This window comes from Thermothielavioides terrestris, chromosome 2 (assembly GCF_000226115.1).
Source record: "Thermothielavioides terrestris NRRL 8126 chromosome 2, complete sequence".
NCBI lineage: Eukaryota > Fungi > Ascomycota > Sordariomycetes > Sordariales > Chaetomiaceae > Thermothielavioides > Thermothielavioides terrestris.
In genome coordinates this window covers 8,117,854-8,138,479 of record NC_016458.1, presented here as the reverse complement: position 1 = coordinate 8,138,479, position 20,626 = coordinate 8,117,854, and the positions used below count along the sequence as shown (strand labels likewise).

The window sequence follows — 20,626 nt, the reverse complement described above, 5'->3', positions numbered from 1 at the left end:
GCCTCTACATCCTATATAGCCCTACTTCGCTGCTTTAACCGGGCTCATAACTGAGAAGAGCAGCGAAGTAGGGCTATGCAAGATGCAGAGGCATGTGTATTGAGAGAGGTGCTCCTCTCAAGCTAGGTGGGAGGAGCGCCAAGGTCTATATACATATGTAGGCAGAGCTGACATATGCCCCCTAAGCGCAGGGAGCTTAGCAGATAGAGTCATGTGTGCACTAGCACGCGACAACTTCCTATACTATTATCGTCTTAACAAGCCGCTATTTATTAAGCTTAATATAAGTGGTAAAGGATATAGAGTAATTGTCTTTCAACTCTATAGCGAATAGGACGGTATTAGTATCCCTAGCTAGGATATTCCGACTAACAAGATCTAGCCCATTATATTCCTATCCTAACTGACCTCTAACGTAGAAAGGAAGTATAGGAGTATAGAAGCGGAAGTCGCCATTGTTGTATAGGTAGTTAGGAAGCTTTAGAAAATTGTATAGTTAAACCAATACCTAGTAAATATCCTGATAGACTATATAGCTACTAGAGGCATTGTAAAACATATATCTCTCGCTACTATAGACCTCGCGAAAGCTAACCGAAAGCTCGTTAACGCTATAAACTAGCTATCTTAGTTCGACCTTAACATTTTCTATATACTAGGAAAACTCAATGTTATACTAGACGCCTTGTTACGCTTGCCAACTTTCGAAGAGGACGCCTCTAACGAAACCCGAGACGTTACTAACGAACTAGAGGACATTTAGTCCGCTACTTAGATCGACACTAAGGAATGCTATACCGTAGACACTAGTACCTTCGAGCTAGTTATCAATAACAAGTTCAAAGCTAAGTTGGCTACCGTTTACCTTAACGACTATAGGTATAATAAGATTATTAGAAACCTCTATAATATAGAAGAACGAGCTAAGAAAATCGCTAAGTAGAAAGAATATAAGGAGCAAGAAGGGGAGCTATAAAGGAAATAGCATCGAAAGCTATAGATTGGGCTATATAAGCTGAAAGACGGGCTCCTCTACTATATCGACTGTAAAGGAGCGAGGAAGCTCTATATCCCTAGTAGCTATATCAAGGACATTCTTATTGTTGTATACGACAATACTTACTACTTTAGTATAGACAATATAATAGCGAGCCTCTTAGTATTCGCCTTTAGCTAAAAGCGTTAGATAGTGTATAAGTATATCTAGCACTGCCCTATATACAAAGAAAACTAGACTTTGAGAGAACTGAAGCCTAGAGATCTTTAGCCAATTTAGATACTGCTATAGCCTTTCTATACTATTACTATAGATTTTATTGTTAGTTTGCCAACTATACCCTCTAAAGGGACCCTATAGTCGATAAAGAAGTACCTAATCCTCAATACTATATACACTATTACCTATAAGTTTAGTAAGAAAAAGCTTCTTATAGCTAGAAACGACAAAATATTAATAGAGGAATAGGTAGTTATAATCCTTAGGGCATTGACGTATATAGATTAGGGACTCCTAACGTAAATCATTAGTAATGGAGACCCTAAGTTCACCTTAGACCTATAGAAAGAAATCTTTTATATCCTAGACATTAGCCTCCTTTTCTCAATAGTGTATTACCCTTAGACAGACAGTCAGTTAGAAAGGACGAACTAGATAGTAGAAATCGCTATTTATATAGAAGCTATAGAGAGACTAGGAACGCTATAGCCTCTACTTCTCCTTATATTATAGTACAACCTTAATAATATACTCGTAGTTACTGTTAGAAGGTCGCTAAACAAGTTGATATATAGCTTTAAGCTATACTCTATCCTAGACATCCTTTACTGTAAGAAGGGCACCGCTATCTCTATAGAAGCTATTAGTATTCTCTAGAAATAGTATTAGGAGGAAATAGTAGAACAGATCGACTATATAGGTACTATCGCGAAGATACGTTATAATAATAAGTATACGCCTACCGAGTTCAAAGTAGAAGACACTATTTACTTACAACTATACAACGGATACTATCTCCTAGGCAAGCCTAAACGAAAGTAGTCGCTATAATAGGCAGGACTATTTAAGATTGTCTATAAAATCGATAGGAACGTCTATAAGCTTGACTTCCTAGCTAGTTAGAAAGTTTATTCTATAGTTTTAGTTTCCTAGTTATAGAAACTAGATTAGGGGAAAGATTTATTTAGCTATAATATAGAACCCTCTAGCCCTATAATTGTTGACGGAGACGAGCATTGGGAAGTCGATAGGATTGTATAACGGTATATCGTCTAGAGGAATAGGAGACCTAAAGTTAAGTATCTAGTACGATAGAAAGGTTTTACCGCTAAGGACGACCTATAGATCCTATGTATCTAGCTCGTTGACGGCGCTAGAGAGCTTGTCGAAGAATATAAAAGGGTGTACCCTATCGACTAGGAGAAGGAACACTATAATAAGGGCATCGCTATTAAGGAGTAGGAAGCAGTGATAGAGACCCCTTGACCTTAGAACTAAATTGTCGTTAAGTTGCTATAGAGGAAGGGTAGCGACTAGTAATAGCTATACTATTACTAATATTCTCTTTTCTTCTTTCCTCTTTCCCTCTCTTCCTTTATTTATTTATACTTTCCTTGACAAGATATATTCACTTTAGTATATTTGTTACCGTTATATCGCCACTAGATGTATAAGTATTGTCCTCTAGTTTATAGATCTCCTTTTCTTCTTTTCCTATTTCTTACTTTATATTTAGACAATACTACCGCTTCTAGTTATAAAACTGCAGTTATTTAGTTTATTAAGCATTCTACTTAGCCTAGTTTTCCTATATATAGATTTGTTACTAGCCTTGACTTGTAATAGTTAGGAAGAGCTATCCTATTGCTATAAAGGTATAGGGCTCTATACTTCGAAGGCAAAAATTTCTATTTACTAGCTACTGCTAGATAATAGTACTGTTTATCGGCTATAGTCGCTATACCATTGTTTTTGTTTATTTTCTAAACGGCTTAATGTAAGCTATTGCAATTTTCCTTTCTTTTGTATATCGCCCCCTTTATACCTGTCTCCTATAAAACTTCTATATCGCAATCTATTATATTCGTTATACGATCAATCTTTAAGCGTCTTCTATATTAAATTGCGTATACCTATACAAATAGCCGTCTATTAGTATACGCTTATACTGTAGTTGTAACCTAAGAAAATTCGCTATACGCTTTTGTAATACCTACTGTAATAGTAAGACCGACCGAATAGTCGATTCGTCTAACTCGTTTACATTATTAAGTAGCAAGGCGCTTGAAATCAACTACGTCGACATTATAGAAAGAGATATACAACTAGCTTTTGTTATATATAAGATACCTCCTTACAGAAGAAGAGCGACTACTAGAAACTACGCTACTGGTGCTAAGAAGAGAGAAAGCGCTTGCCTCGCTATAAAATAAGTAGGAGGTACGAAGAAGGTTACTATTATACCTAACGTTTCCCTATATACTATAGACGAGTATATAGCCTAGTAAGCTATAACTAAGTACGTCGTTGCTAGAACTATCTACAACAATGAAATAACGGCTACTAAGAAAGCCGATATAGCTAAAGCGATCTAGAATAGCTTAGAAACTGTATATAAAGAGATATTGTAGAAAATCTTGAATCCTATTATAATTACCGATAGCGAATACGAAGCCGCTAAGGACGATAAAGGAGTACTCGATAGCGATATAGCGTAGGAACACCTAGATACCCTTCTAACTTATAAATATATAGAGGGAGAGTAGCCTCTGTAGCGTATACCTAGAATCTAGTACCCTGATACCGATAGCGCTATAGCTGCTTATACGTAGTGTAAATGGCTTCGATAGGCTATACGTATAGTATCTGACGACAAGGTTATTGTAAGCGATGACGATTAAGATGCCTTAGACGATGACGGCGCTAAGTACATAAGCGATAAAGAAGATGTAGCTACCGAACTGTATTATATTTTAGAGCTATAGGAAACTCGTATATCCTACGGATACTCTTGTCGCTTTACAAAAGCTATAAACAAGTATATCGCTACTATAAGCGAAGCTCTCGCTTATATATATATAGATTTCGGCTATAACGAAGAGTATATAGCTAAACTTATAATGTAGTTTACTAGATTCTATTGCGTAGTCCTAAAGAAAGATTTTAGTAGCAAGCCCACTAGCTGTACTTACAACCTACATATCTATAGAATTAAAGGGATAATTAAGAAAGCCTTTAAGGAGTTCTAGGAGACTAGTATAGTGACTATAAACCAGATGCCGATCGTAATTGAAATTCTCGCTTTACGATATATATTACCTAAAGGAGAAGGCAACTTCTCTATTAATGTAATATTAGTAGAACTTGGTCTTATATATTATAACAACGCTAAAGCTATAGACGTAGTAAGCGGTACTAGTTATGCAGTTACTATAAACGACATTGCTATTAAGTCTCTCTAAGTGGATATAAAGAGCGTCTAAGCGCTTACTAAAGACTTATTGCAATTTATATAAAACTACTAAGCTTATGTTAAGGAGGTTAAGAAGACCGCTATAGAATCTATAAGGCGTATTGGCGCTATAGACGCGAATAGGAGAGCTAGTCGTATAGAGCTAGATAGCCTTGCCTTCTAAGGTGACTTAGATAATATATATTATCACTGGACTAAGAAGGTTAGTAATATATAGCTAGCCTACAATAAGACTATAATAGAACTCTGTTATAAGGATAATACACTTAGAAAGGAGATCGATACTACTATCTAAGTCATTATAAATATATACAATGTCGTTTATATAGGACTAATGTAACGTATATAGGACGCTAAGCGCTATTTGTCAGTTATCGAATCCTATATTATTATAACCGATATAACTACCGCTAAAATGGGAATTGCGAAATAGGCTACTATAGTTATCTAAACTGTTAGATACTAAGAAGTAGCACCTAAGGTCAGCTATACTACGACTATAACGACGATATACTGAATTGGGGTGATAGACTACCTGGGTATGGGGGACCTAGTTTTTCTGTTTTTCTGTTTGTCCTAGAGCGTTGCATTCGTTGCTAGGGGAGGTCTAACCCTCTGGTCATATATATTTAAGTGGGCTAAGCCCATCTTCTTCATTATAAAGCAAGACATTAAGCAGTTGTCAATATACGTTCGTTGATACTACGTTGGTGGTCCTCCTTCTTCAAAGAAGGCTGTTGAGCCTCTCCTTCTGTTGTTCTACCTCTGTCCAGACGATAGGCATTCGAGCTGTTGAGCTCTGACCGTATTCTTGTTGTCCTTTCTTGTGTTTCCGCTATATCCTACTAGACGTACCTGAGCTATATGTCTTCCTCTCGGAAGACAGCCTTCCTACCACTCGATACGCACTATCTTTATCCGTCTAGAGGGACACTGCATTCCTTTGGAAGCTATCTTGCACGCTTGGTTCTGGGTATGGTGGGGCAGGTTGGTGTGGAGGTTTTGCACCACTTCAATACTTTACTAAGGCTATACAACCGCTTGCTTAGAAGACACCTATTAAGGCACCTGTTGCCAAAGCTATACTGTTAGTCGCCCCGACGATGCTAGCTAAGACGCTATAAAGCTAGTGCAATAAGAGCACCTGTTCAACGTTAGGAGCTAAAACCGCCGAAGCCACTGCCACTAAGCGCTAGCGTAAGGTGACTATAGACGACAAGATGTAAAAGACGTCGACGTGTCTACTGAAGAAAACTAAGAAAGCGCTTATATCTACTAAGCGTAAAGTAATATCGAAGGTATCTAAGACGGATAAGGATAACCTTTATACGAGCGATAGTATAGTCGACCTCGACAAATAGAACAAGTAAATGGATGTATTGCAATGGAGAACTTCGCTATAGACTAAGATAACGGAAGTAGAAATCCTATATAGGGTATAATATAGATTAGTTTTCTTTCCTTTCTATATACTCTCTTATCCTATATTAAGTTCTATAATGATAGCGAGGACACTATCTTTTTCTTCTTGTCCCTAGGCACTTGTTATACGCAACTATAGCAAGGGCACCTATAACTACATTGCGGTTAGGGGTAATAAGCGTTCCCTTTAAAAAGGGAACCTCGCCTATAACCCTTTTATAGAGACTAGACTGCATTAATATACTTTTATGACATATACTAGTGTTTAGGAGTGCTGCCTTATCAGTTGACAAGACTGAGAGGCATTGATCTTTCTCACCCTCTTACGTTTACCGATAGATAGTCACTAAGGGCTATCCGCGTATAACACTCTTGTAGAGCTTAAGGCAAGCCCTATTTATAATGTCGATAGGCCTTTGGCCCCCTATGAGGACCGGTTGTTGAATTCGCCTCTTAAAGTTTACTAGCCTTTTATTAAGGTATAGGTCTAGAGGGGGGACCTAGGCTTTGGTTTCGAGGGTGTAGGTGGGTATAGCCTAGTAGGCCCTAGTGACCACCTAGAGGCTACGGTTCTAGGCCTTAGCTAGGCCTTTGGCAATGCCCTAGGGCTGGCCCTAGGGGGGGGTAGGAGTATAGGCAATAGAGGCACCGTAGGCTATAGCACTGCGTATACACTTGGTATAGATTTCCCTAGCCTAGGCTAGGCTAGGGCCCTAAGTCTTTATAGTGATCCTAGTTAGAGTATACTCCTAGGTTCGTAGCTTGCCCTCTATAGCCGTTCTATAGGCCCCCTACTGTAACCTCTAGTCTAGCTAAGCTCCTAGGAACCTAGCTAACTAGGTAGGCTATATAGGCCTAGTTCCCCCCCTCTATACTAGAGCTAAGTACACTGGGATAGCCTATTGCCAACGACCTTTGTTGAAGTATATTAGTTCGCTTTTTTCAACTATAAAGGCTATGCCCTAGGTTTTAGCCTACTATAGGTATATATCCTAGGCTTTTTCCAACTGCTGAACATTGGCTTCTAGGGTTCTACTAAAGGCAAGTAGGTTAGTATCGTTGGTAAACCCTACTAGGCCTAGATGCGGGTACCTCTCTTTTAGTACCCTATATAGGGTGCTAATATAGAGTAGGAATAGCATTGGGGATAGAGGGGAGCTTTGGGGGACCCTTGCTACCACTGGGATAGGCCCTATAGCCTTCCTATCGAAATAGAGGATAGCCGATCAGTCGATTAGCCAAGCCTTAGTCTATAAGGCTAGCTACCTTGGGTAGCCAAGGTCTCAAAGGGTGGCTAGGAGCCTAGGATAGTTGACTATAGCGAAGGCCCTAGAGATATCGAGCTATAGGAGCGAGGCCACCGCCCATTGCCTCTAGGCCTCTTAGACCTAGGCTACCACTAGCTATATCGCTAGCTCTGTAGACCTGTAGGCTCTATTGCCTATTTGTTCTTCAGGGAGCAGGCCGTTGGCTTTAACAGCCTTTGCAACCCTCTTCGCTACTATTGCCTCTATAACCTTACTAATAGTAGGCAGTAGAGCGATAGGCCTATAGCTAGCGGGGGTCTAGTAGGCTGCTAGAAGCTTGCTAGGCTTCTATAGTACTACCGTTTTAGCTACTTTGAAACGTAGGGGGAACTACCCTACCTATAAGCATCTAGTGGCTAATACGGCTAGGATCTAGGCCAGTGGTTAGCTATAAGCCTTAAGTAGGCTAGTAGGTAGGAGGTCTTCTCCTAGGGCCTTCAATAGGGCAACGCCTTATAGGGCTTGGCTAATGTCCTTAGGTATTACCCTCTGTTTAATAGCAAACTAACTAGGCTAGTCCTAGGCAAGGCTAGGGTCTTAGATATTAGAGAGGTCGATAGGTAGGTTCGGGAAAAACCGGTCTACAAAGGCTTAGGCCTTAGCCTCGAAGGTAGTTAGGCTAGGGGCCCCCTAGGCCACTTAGAGGGCTAGGAGCTTAGGGGGGTCGATAGAGGCATAGCTCTTAAGCTAGGCCTACCTTTCTAGCCTCTATAGCAAAGCCTAGTTGTCGCTAGCCTCCTAGAGGGTAGCTCTCTAGTTGACTGTTTTAGAGGCCTTAATAGCCCTCAATAGCGCCTTAGTAGCCCTATTGTAGCTTGTCCAGTGTTTAGGGGTAGGGACTACCTTATAGGCCCTCTTAGCCTACCTAGCCTGCTTTCGAAGATCTTAGATCTCTAGGGGCCACTATAGGGCTTAGAAGCCTTAGTAGAGTCGTTTCTAGAGGGTAGTACAGTTTACAATAGCCTATAGCTCGGCTATTAACTTGTCGAAGGCTTCCTATAGGCCTTAGGCTATTATAGCCTACTTAGCAAGCTTACCTAAGGTAAGCCTCATTGTAATAGGTAGGGTCTTCGCTTCAGCTTCTACCTCGTCCTTCTACATTATACCCTAGGCCTACCCTATTAGATAGCTATCCTAGTACCCTCTAGGCCTAGACACTAGGGCTTTAAGGGCCTAGGGGTAGTGGTTGGACCGCCCCCTAGTGTCTAGGCCGTAGTAGGTGCCTTATAGGCCTATAGAGGCCCAAATATAGTCAATGGTCGATGGCCGAGCTAGCTAACGGCCTTGAGGGGCCTAAGTTATAGCCCTATAGAGCGTATAGAGCTTAAGATCCTACTAGATAGCTAGATCAAGGAGCTCGTTGGCCCTTCGATCTAGCCAGCTATACTAGTTCCAACAGAGGTAGTAGAGGTTAAAGTCCCCCGCTAGGACTACAAGCACTATAGGGGCAGGCAGCTATAGGAGCCTACCTAGTACCTCCTTAGAGTCTAAAGGGTTGTAAACCAACTAGACCTCAAGGCCATGCTCTAGCTAGACTTAGCACTAGAGATCCTCTATACTATAGTCCCATTAGCTAACCCTATAGCGCTTAGTAATATATAGAGCTACCTAGGCCTTAGGCTTATAGACCAAGTAGTATTGGGAGCTTCGAAGGCAGTAGGTCGACTTAGTAAACAGGTTGATCTATAGTTCTTAGATAGCTAAGATATCGAAATCAGACTCCTTAAGCAAGAACTTAATCGCCTCTTTACTACCCTAAGTATTCTACGACAGGATCTATATAGTTATAGCGCCATTAGGTAGTCGAGAGTAGTTAGCTAGGTTAGGCTCTAGGCCTCTAGTTAGCTAGGCGGTTAGCTAGGTAGCTAGCTAGGAGGTTGACTAGGGGGCTAGCTAAGTTGGCTAGCCTAAAAAGCGAAGCCCTAAGTAGGAATCAAACTTATAAAGTTGTAGTCGAGCTAGCGCTACATTGGGTCCTAAGCTATATCCTAGGTTGCAACTGCTATACCGCTAGGCCTGCTATAGGGCTATTTTAATAGCTAGGCTAAGCTAGGGCTATTAGGTTCAACTGGGTCTAAGTCAAAGGCAAAGATCCAACTATTATCTCGAGACTAGTAGCTAGGCCTAGCGGCTAGGGCTTAGACAAAGGTCTAGGGTTAGTAGGCGTAGGCCTCCTAGGCCTTAGCCTTGAGCTAAACCCAAGCTAGGTAGCCCCTGTCCTAGGCCAAATGCTTTCTACTATAGGCTAGGCAGTAGAGTAGCCAAAGGCCTTTGCAAGTAGGGCAGTCCGTCTTAGCCTATCTACCTTCTTAGCTATAGGCCTTAGTTCTATAGCTAGGGTATAAGGCTTCCTTATAGCAATAGCGTTGGATATACCCCCACTTCTAGCACCTAAAGCACTAGGTAGGGTTCAAGGTTAGCTAGTATAGCTTACAGTCGAATAGCTAGGCCCTCCAAAGCAGGCCTTCTTCGTAAGCCTTCGTAGCCTCGGATTAGTTGGCCAAGGCAATAAGGACTATAGCCCTAGTATAGCCCTTAGCCACTAGAAGCCTAAATTTAACCTTGTCAACGCTTTAAAGGCTAATCTCCTATTAGAAAGTAGCCTCCAAAACCCCTTCTAGGTCCTTGCAGTATACCCCTTTAACTAGGATTACAAAGGTCCTTATAGCCTTTTGAGCCTATAGGCTAAAGGCCTTTAGGACCTACTTTTCCTAGTTAGCTAAATACTATTCCTTAGTAGCTAAGTCTTTAAAGGTTAGAATAATATCTCTACTAAGGAGCTTCTAGGCTACTATAGCTCTATTAGGTCTTTCCAAGGCCCAATTGACGGCCTAGATCACCTAGGCTAGAGTCCTCTTAGCTAGTTTAGCTAGTATACTAGCCCTATATATCGTAAGCTCTCTAGCAGCCCTAGGTAGGACTATCTTTTAGGAGGTAACAGAGTCCCCTAGAAGGGCCCCCACAGCTATATTAGCCTAGGTTTAGGCTTATAGCTTCCGTTAGTTGGTTTCTACAATGGCCTTTTTAACCTCTTTAGCTATAAGCTTCTATAGGCCTTGTTTAGGCAGGTTCGTAGGCCCTAAGGCAGGGCCTTTAGCTTAACTGCTAGCCTAGTAGACCTCCTTTAGCTTGCTTATAATACCCTAGGCCTAAGCCTTTGCTTTGGCTAGCACTAGGGCTAGTAGGCTGCTCTAGAGGCTTTGAATTTCCTTCTAGGCTTAGTGGGTCTTTGGCTAGGCCTACGTAGTCGAGGGGGGGCTAGCCTAGGCCAGCCTTCCTTCTTTAGGCGTTACGGGGGCAGGGTTGTTAGCGCCTATCGCTTAGCAGCTATAAACGACGTTGCTAGCCGTGAGGTGTTGGGGCCTAGACTAGCCTAGTAGGGCAGGTAGATCACATGAAGGCGAAAAGTCTGACCACTAGTCGGCCATTGCTAGATTGCCCTGTTTTCCACCACCTCCCACATTCGTGCAACGGGCTGCGCGCAGTGGTGGTCGGCACGGCTGGATAGGGCTCGGCGAGAGCTTTCGAACGGTGGTGGTTTTAAAGAGTTTGCTAGCGTTATAGCTAGGATGCAAGCAAGTAGAAAGAAGAGAAAAGTTCTTCGTTATATTGTTAAAGAACCTTTAGAAAAAGGGGGTTTATTATAAGGAAATGCTTAGTATTAGTTATTTATATTGTTATATATTAATACTCCTCTATAATCTTAGCTCTCGCTTAGATTAGTTATTTATATTGTTATTATCCTCTATTATATTATAGCTCCCCTATAATATATATACTAGTAGAGGAAAAATTGTAAAAACCTCTTTTAGAGTAATAGGAAAAACTCAATGTAAGAAAACCCTTTATTAGTTATTTAGAGAAAACCTATCTAGGAAAAAACCCTATTATCTTATTAAGGGAAACCTTATATAGAGAAAACCCTTTTGGCTTTTATATTATTAAGGGAAACCTTATATAGAGAAAACCCTTTTATTATTTATATTATTAAGGGAAACCTTATATAGAGAAAACCCTTTTATTATTTATATTATTAAGGGAAACCTTATATAGAGAAAACCCTTTTATTATATTGAGGGAAACCGTATATAGAGAAAAACCCTCATTATACAAGCCAAATATTTTTCTTCTACTGTTCTAGCTATATAATAGGTATTGTTTTTGTAAGAGAATCTGCAAGATTTTCCTTAGAAGGAGTATATTTTATTTGAATCTCGTTATTTTCTAGTAGTTCTCGAACAAAGTGATATCGGATATCAATATGCTTGGTTCTCTTATGAAATTTAGGGTTATTAGCAAGTTTTATAGCGCTAGTGTTATCAACTAGTATAAGAGGAAGTTGTTTTAGAACAGGTATAGAAAGCTCTTTTGTTATATAGTTATCATTATTATTATTTCCTACCTCGATATGCCCTTAGCTAGGGCTCGCTAGTCCTTCTACCGCTTATATATAGGAAAACCGTGCCCCGAGGGCTAGATGAAAAACCTATATCCGACCTTTAGAATTAAGGAAAAACAAAACGAACGAACGAGTCTAGGTCCTAATACTACAAAGAAAAGGGAAAAAGAGTGGCTAGGCCGAGTAGGCCCAGTAGCCTAGGGCTAGCCTAGGCTAGGCTCCTAGGCAAGGTCTAGCTTTGCGGCTAGCCTATACTCTAGAAGCCGGCTTGACTATAGAAGCTAGTTAACCACCCCCTTTGTAAGCCTATAGGCCTAGGCTCCTCTACTACGTAGTATATAGTAGAGGTCTAGGCGGGTCTATATAGCTTAGGGCGCCTAGGGTCTGGGCCTTGGGGGGTGCCTGCACTAGACTACTAAGTGCTCTACCGTTTCTACACCTTTACTGTAAGCGTAGAGGGGGGTATTGACGCCTAGGACCTGGGCTTTAAAAAGGAAGCCCCAAAGACCTATAGCCCCCACCTTAGCCTAGGTTAGCAGAGAGCTCTGGGCCTTGGTTAGGCCTTGATACTAGGCTAAGGCCCTATTGGTAAAGAGGAAGTTAGGGGGGTCCTAGTCGGCTAGCCTCCTAGGCTTCCTACCCTACACCTAAACCCTTTGCTTCTACCACTCCTCCTAAGCCTCTCTAAGCGCCTGCCTAATAGGCCTACGACTAGCCTACTGCAGTGCCGCTAGTGCTTGCTTTTCTACCGTTGTAGGCTCTTGCGGCCCCTATACCCTCTAGGGCCCCCTCTAGCCTCTAGGCTTCCTAAACCTCTTATAGAGCTTGAGGCAAGCCTTGTTTATAATGTCGATAGGCCTTTGGCCCCCTAGGAGGACTAGTCGTCGAATTCGCCTCTCGAAGTCTACTAGCCTTTTATTAAGGTATAGGTCTAAAGGGGGAACCTAGGCTTTAGTCTCAAGGGTATAGGTAGACGTAGCCTAATAGGCCCTAGTGACCACTCGGAGGCTACGGTTCTAGGCCTTGGCTAGGCTCCTAGCAATGCCCTAGGGCTAGCCCTAGGGGGGGGTAGAAGTATAGGCAATAGAGGCACTATAGGCTATAGCACTATATATATACTTAGTATAGATTTCCCTAGCCTAGGCTAGGCCAAGGCCCTAAGTCTTTACAGTAATCCTAGTTAGAGTATACTCCTAGGTCTATAGCTTGCCCTCTATAGCTATCCTATAGGCCCCCTACTATAGCCTCTAGTCTAGCTAAGCTCCTAGGAACCTAGCCGACTAGGTAGGCTATATAGGCCTAGTTCCCCCCCCCTATAGCAGAGCTAAGTGCACTGGGATAGCCTATTGCCAATAGCCTTTGTTAAAGTGCACTAGTTCGCTTTTTTCAGCTATAAAGGCTATGCCCTAGATTTTAGCCTACTATAGGCACGTATCCTAGGCTTTTTCCAACTGCTAAACGTTGGCTGCTAGGGTTCTACTAAAGGCTAGTAGGTTAGTATTGTCGGCAAACCCCACTAGGCCCAGATGCAAGTGCCTCTCTTTTAGCACCCTATATAGGGTGCTAATATAAAGTAGAAACAACATTGGGGATAGAGGGGAGCCTTAAGGGACCTCTACCACTACTGGGATAAGCTCTATAGCCCTCCCATTGAAATAAAGGATAGCCAATTGGTCGGCTAGCTAAGCCTTAGTCTATAAAACTAGCTACCTTAGGTAGCTAAGGTCTTGAAAGGTGGCTAGGAGCCTAGGATAGTTGACTATATCGAAGGCCCTAGAGATATCAAGCTATAGAAGCGAAGCCGCTACCTGTTGCCTCTAGGCCTCTTAGACCTAGGCTACTACTAGCTATATCGCTAGCCCTATAGACCTATAGGCTCTATTGCTTATTTGCTCTTTAGGGAGTAGACCATTAGCTTTAGTAGCCTCTACAACCCTCTTCGCTACTACTGCCTCTATAATCTTGCCAATAGTAGGCAATAGAACGATAGGCCTATAGCTAGTGAAGGTCTAGTAGGCTACTAAAGGTTTACTAAACTTCTATAGCACTATCGTTTTAGCCACTTTGAAACGTAGGGGGAACTACCCTACCTATAGGCATCCAGTGGCTAATATAGCTAGGATCTAAGCCAATAGCTAGCTATAGGCCTTAAGTAGGCTAGTAGATACGAGGTCCTCTCCTAGGGCCTTCTATAGGGCAGCGCCCTATAAGGCTTAGCTAATATCTTTAGGTATTACCCTCTATTCAATAGCAAACTAGCTAGGCTAGTCCTAGGCAAAGCTAGGGTCTTAGATATCTAAGAGGTCAATAGGTAGGTTCAGGAAAAACTAGCCTACAAAGGCTTAGACCTTAGCCTCAAAGGTAGTTAGGCTAGGGGCCCCCTAGGCCACTTAGAGGGCTAGGAGCTTAGGGGGGTCGATAGGGGTATAGCTCTTGAGCTAGGCCTACTTTTCTAGCCTCTATAGCAAAGCCTAATTGTCGCTAGCCTCCTAGAGGGTAGCCCTCTAGTTAGCTGTTTTAGAGGCTTTAATAGCCCTTAACAGCGCCTTAGTAGCCCTATTGTAGCTTGTCTAGTGCTTAGGGGTAGGGACTGCTTTATAGGCCCTCTCGGCCTACCTAGCCTGTTTTCGAAGATCTTAAATCTCTAGGGACCACTATAGGGCTTAGAAGCTTTAGTAGGGCCGTTTCTAGGGGGTAGTACAGTTTGTAATAGCCTATAGCTTGGCTATTAACCTGTTAAAGGCCTTTTACAAGCCTTAGGCCATTGTAGCCTATCTAGCAAGCTCACCTGAGGTAAGCCCTATTGTAATAGGCAAGGTCTTTGCTTTGGCTTTGACCTCGTCCTTCCATATTATACCCTAGGTCTACCCTATTAGATAGCTATCCTAGCACCCTCTAGGCCTAGATACTAGGGCTTCAAGGGCCTAGGGGTAGTGGTTGGACTACCTCCTAGTGTCTAGGCTATAGTAGGTGCCTTATAGGCCTATAGAGGCCTAAATATAGTCAATGGTCGATGGCTAAGCTAGCCAACGGCCTTGGGGGGCCTAAGTTATAGCCCTATAGAGCGTATAGAGCTTAAGATCCTACTAGATAGCTAGATCAAGCAGCTCGTCGGCCCTTCGATCTAGCTAGCTATACTGGTCCCAATAGGGGTAGTGGAGGTTAAAGTCCCCTACTAGGACCATAAGCACTATAGGGGCAGGTAGCTATAGGAGCCTGCCTAGTACCTCCTTAGAGTTTAGAGGGTTGTAAACCGACTAGACCTCAAGGCCCTACTCTAGCTAGAGCTAGCACTAGAGATCCTCTATACTATAGTCCCATTGGCTAACCGTATAGTACTTAGTAATATATAGGGCTACCTAGGCCTTAGGCTTATAGACCAAGTAGTATCGGAAGCTTCGAAGGCAGTAGGTCGACTTAGTAAACAGGTTGATCTACAGTTCTTGGATAGCTAGGATATCGAAATCGAACTCCTTGAATAGGGACTTAATCGCCTCTTTGCTACCCTAGGTGTTCTATAATAGGATCTATATAGTTATAGCGCTATTAGGTAGTCGAGAGTAGTCGGCTAGGTTAGGCTCTAGGCCTCTAGTTAGCTAGGTGGTTAGCTAGGTGGCTAGCTAGGAGGTTAGCTAGGAAGCTAGCTAGGTTGACTAGCCTAAAAGCGAAGCCTTAGGTAGGAATCGAACTTACAAAGTTATAGTCGAGCCAACGCTACATTAGGTCCTAAGCTATATCCTAGGCTACAACTACTATACCGCTAGGCCTACTACAAGGCCGTTTTAATAGCTAGGCTAAGCTAAGGCTATTAGGTTCGACTAGGTCGAGAGCAAAGATCCAACCGTTATCTCGAAACTAGTAACTAGGCTCTATAGCTAAGGCCTAGGCGAAGGTTCAGAGTCGATAGGCGTAGGCCTCCTAGGCCTTAGCCTTAACCTAAACCTAGGCTAGGCAGCCCCTATCCTAGGCCGAATGTTTTCTACTATAGGCTAAGTAGTAGGGCGGCTAAAGGCCTTTATAAATAGGGCAGTCTATCTTAGCCTACCTACCTTCCTAGCTATAGGCCTTGGTCCTATAGCTAGGGCATAGAGCTTCCTTATAGCAATAGCGTTGGATATACCCCCACTTCCAATACTTAAAGCACTAGGTAGGGTTTAAGGTTAGCCAATATAGCTCATAGTCGAATAGCTAGGCTCTCCAAAGCAGGCCCTCTTCATAGGCCTTTGTAGCCTTAGATTAGTCGGCTAAGGCAATAAGGATTATAGCCCTAGTATAGCCCTTAGCCACTAGAAGCCTAAATTTGACTTTGTCAACGCTCTAAAGGCTGATTTCCTATTGGAAAGTAGCCTCCAAGACCCCTTCTAGATCCTTATAGTACACCCCCTTAACTAGGATTGCAAAGGTCCTTATAGCCTCTCGAGCCTATAGGCCAAAGGCCTTTAGGACCCACTTTTCCCGATTGGCCAAATACTATTCCTTAGTAGCTAAGTCCTTAAAGGTTAGAATAATATCTCTACTAAGGAGCTTCTAGGCTACTATAGCTCTATTAGGTCTTTCCAAGGCCCAATTGACGGCCTAGATCACCTAGGCCGAGGTCCTCCTAGCCAGTTTAGCCGACATACTAGCCCTATATATCGTAAGCTCTCTAGCAGCCCTAGGTAGGACTACTTTCTAAGGGGCAACAGAGTCCCCTAGAGGGGCTTCCACAGCTATATTAGCCTAGGTTCAGGCCTATAGCTTCCGCTAGTTAGTTTCCACAATAGCCTTTTTAACCTCTTTGGCTATAAGCCTCTATAGGCCTTGTTTAGACAGGTTCGTAGGCCCTAAGGCAAGACCTTCGGCTTAACCGCTAGCCCAGTAGGCCTCCTTTAGCTTGCTTATAATACCCCAGGCCTAGGCCTTTGCTTTAGCTAGCACCAAGGCTAGCAGGCTGCTCTAGAGGCTCTGAATTTCCTTCTAGGCCCAGTAGGCCTTTAGCTAGGCCTATATGGTTAGGGGGGGGCCGGCCTAGGCTAGCCTTCCTTCTTTAGGCGTTATAGGGGTAGGGTTATTAGCGCCTATCGCTTAGCGGCTACAAACAGCGTTGCTAGCCGTCAGGCGTCGGCCTAGTAGAGCGAGTAGATTATATAAAGGCGAAAAGTCTAACCGCCAGTCGGCCGTTGCTAGATTACCCTATTTTCCACTACCTCCTACACTCGTACAACGGACTGCGCGCAGTGGTGGTTAGTACGGCTAGATAGGGCTCGGCGAGAGCTTTCGAACGGTGGTGGTTTTAAAGGGTTTGTCGGCGTTACAGCAAGGATACAAGCAAGCAGAAAGAAGAGAAAAGTCCTTTTTATAGTTATAGTTTATAAAGGCTCCTTCGTTATATAGTATTGCTTTAAAGCTAAGTTTATTTAGGATATTGGAGAGGTATTTATACCAAAGTCTTAGTGATTGTTTTAGACTATATAAGGCCTTTTTCAGTTTAAAGCACTTCTTATTTTTATTAAGGTCGTTATAAAAGCCTTATAGTAGGGCAATATATATATTAGTATCAATATCTACGTACACAAAGGCATTCTTAACATCAAATTCGTAAAGTGTCTAACCTAGGGCAATGGCTAAGATAAAGGTTATACGATATATCTCTAGACAGTATACTATAGAGAAAGTCTCTAAGTAATTTAGTCCTTCTATTTGTTTAAAGCCTTGAACTACCTATCTAGCCTTATATTTTATTATATTGTTAATTTGATTAGTCTTCAACCTATATACCCAACGGGCACTAAGTGGTTATCTATCCTTAGGAATATCAACAATATCCTAAGTATTCTTGTCGACGAGCTCGGATATCTCAAACTTCATTGCCTTAGACCAGTTATGAGCGTAGGGACTAGTTATTGCTTGGTTATAACTATTTGGCTCGTTATTCCCTTCTTTTATTAGAAATATATCTGGATATTTATCTATTATCTATATATAGTAGTGTATCTTTTCAAATTGTTTATAGTATTGGTCTTCTTTACGAGGGATTTCAACGACAAGTTCTTTATAGTTATCTTTATTATTATTATTATTTTATATTGCTATAGTAGAGGAGTTTATACTTGTAGTCATTGACCTTGTTATTATCCTTGGATTTCTCTTAACTGTATTATCCTCTTGTATTTAAGGTTAAGACTAAGCTAAAGTCTTATTTTAAGAGTTATTCGGAGGGTTATTTGGTATTTCTATATCCAAGTCTACAAGTTGGTTATCTATCTCCTTATTTTTATCGTTATTATTAAGCTCTTTATTAGGAAATTAGCCTTTAAGTATTTTAATATCACAGGTCTAGAAAGCCCGTTGTTTATTTGTGTTAAAGACTTTATAGATATAACTATCTTGCCTAAATCCTATTAATATACCTTCTGCAGCTTGTTTAACGAGCTTGTTATTTCTATTTAGTCCCTTTATCTTATAGTAAGCTTTAGATTCCTAAATTCTTATATTATTAATATTTGGTTTTATTTTATATTTTATTTTAAAAGGAGTTTTATATTTGAGACTCGAATAGGGAGTTTTATTATAGATATCAGTAGCGGCTAATAGAGCTTCTCCCTAAAGGTATTTCGGAGCTCTTGAATCTATTAACATTGCCCTTACTCTTATAAGCAACGTCTGATTTATACGCTCTAGAAAGCCGTTTAGCTCTTTAGTATTGGCTAGTGAACGCTGATGTATTATACCTTCTCTAAGAAGAAAGTCTTCGAATATCTTAGATATATATTTACTACAAAAAACTTTTCTCTTCTTTCTGCTTGCTTGCATCTTTGCCACAACGCCGACAAACCCTTCAAAACTACTACCGTTCGAAAGCTCTCGCCAAGCCCTATCCAGCTATACCGACCACCACTGCGCGTAGTCCATTGCGCGAGTGTGGGAGGTGGTGGAAAACAGGGCAATCTAGCAATGGCTGACTAGCGGTCAGACTTTTCGCCCTTACATGACCTACCCGCCCTATCGGGCTAGCCTAGGCCCCAACACCTGCCGACGGCTAGCAACGTCGACTATAGCCGCTAGGCGATAGGCGCTAACAACCCCGCCCCTACAACGCCTAAAGAAAAAAGGCTAGCCTAAGCTAGCCCCCCCCCAACTATATAGGCCTAGCCAAAGGCCCACTGAGCCTATAAGGAAATTCAAGGCCTCTAGAGTAGCCTACTAGCCCTAGTGCTAGCCAATGCAAAGGCCTAGGCCTAGGGTGTTATAGGCAAGCTAAAAGAGGCCTACTAGGCTAGTAGTTAGGCCGAAGGCCCTACTTTAGGGCCTATAAGCCTGCCTAAACAAGGCCTATAGAAGCTTATAGCTAAAGAGGTTAAAAAGGCTATTGTAGAAACCAACTAATAGAAGCTATAGGCTTAAACCTAGGCCAATATAGCTATAGGGGCCCCTCTAGGGGACCCTGTTGCCCTCTAGAAGGTAGTACTACCTAGGGCTATTAGAGAGCTTACGATATATAGGGCTAGTATACTAGCTAAACTAGCTAAAAGGACCCTAGCCTAGGTGATCTAAGCTATTAACCAAGCCTTAGAAAGGCCTAATAGGGCTATAGTAACCTAGAAGCTCTCTAGTAGAGATATTATTCTAACCTTTAAGGACTCGGCTACTAAGGAATAGTACTTAGCCAACTAAGAAAAGTAGGTCCCAAAGGCCTTTAGCCTATAGGCTCGAAAGGCTATAAGGACCTTCGTAATCCTAGTCAAAGGGGTATACCGTAAAGACCTAGAAGGGGTCTTAGAGGCTACTTTCCAATAGGAGATTAGCCTCCAAAGCGTTAACAAAGTCAAATTCAGGCTTCTAGTAGCTAAGGGCTATACTAGGGCTACAATCCTTATTGCCTTAGCTGACTAATCCGAGACTATAAAGGCCTACGAAGAAGGCTTGCTCTAGAGGGCCTAACTGTTCGACTATAAGCTATATTGGCCAACCTTGAACCCTACCCAGTGTTTCAAATGTTAGAAGTAGGGGCATATCCAACGCTACTATCGCAAAGAAGCCCTATGCCCTAGCTACGGTACCAAGGCCTATAGCTAGGAAAGTAGCTAAGCTAAGACGGACTGCCCTACTTGCAAAGGCCTTTAGCTACCCTATTGCCTAGCCTATAGGGGAAAGTACTTAGCCTAGAATAGGGGCTGCCTAGCCTAGGTCCAAGTCAAGGCCAAGGCCTAGGAGGCCTACGCCTACCGACCCTAGACCTTTGCCTAGGCCCTAGCCGCTAGGCCTAGTCACTAGTTTTAAGACAACGGTCGGATCTTTGCCCTCGACCTAGTTGAACCTAATAGCCCTAGCTTAGCCTAGCTATTAAAACGGCCTCGTAGCAAGCCTAGCGGTATAGTAGTTGCAACCTAGGAGGCAGCTTAGGACCTAATATAGTGCTAGCTCGACTACAACTTTGTAAGTTCGATTCCTACCTAGGGCTTCGCTTTTTAGGCTAGCCAACCTAGCTAGCTACTTAGCCAACCACCTAGCTAACTAGAGGCCTAGAGCCTAACCTAGCTAACTACTCTCAACTACCTAATAGCGCTATAACTATATAGATCCTATTATAGAACACCTAGGGTAGCAAAGAGGCTATTAAGGCCCTGCTTAAAGAGTCCGATTTCAATATCCTAGCTATCTAAGAGCTGTAGGTCAACCCATTTACCAAGTCGACTTACTGCCCTTAAAGCTCCTAATACCACTTAGTCTATAAGCCTAAGGCCTAGGTAGCCCTATATATTACTAAGCGCTATAGGGTTAGCCAATAGGACTATAGTATAGAGGACCTTTAGTGCTAGGTCTAGCTAGAACAGGGCCTTAAGGTCTAGTCGGTTTATAACCCTCTAGACTCTAAGGAGGTGCCAAGTAGGCTCCTATAGCTACTTACCCCTATAGTACCTATAGTCCTAGCGGGGGACCTTAACCTCTACCACCTCTATTAGGACCAATATAGCCGGCTAGATCAAAGGGCCGACAAGCTACTCGATCTAGCTATCTAGTAGGACCTTGAACTTTGTACGCCCTATAGG

The 20,626-nt window shown here is 42.4% G+C and overlaps 1 protein-coding gene across 1 annotated transcript; it reads right to left on the bottom strand.

The window, feature by feature from the left end:
• Positions 1-18,179: 18,179 nt before the first annotated feature.
• Positions 18,180-18,389, bottom strand: THITE_33687 (uncharacterized protein; the record flags this gene model as incomplete). The annotated part of the gene is made up of 1 exon (XM_003653357.1): positions 18,180-18,389. The coding sequence occupies one exon, from the start codon at positions 18,387-18,389 to the stop codon at positions 18,180-18,182; it is 210 nt and encodes a 69-aa protein (XP_003653405.1).
• Between the last annotated feature and the right edge of the window lie 2,237 nt (positions 18,390-20,626).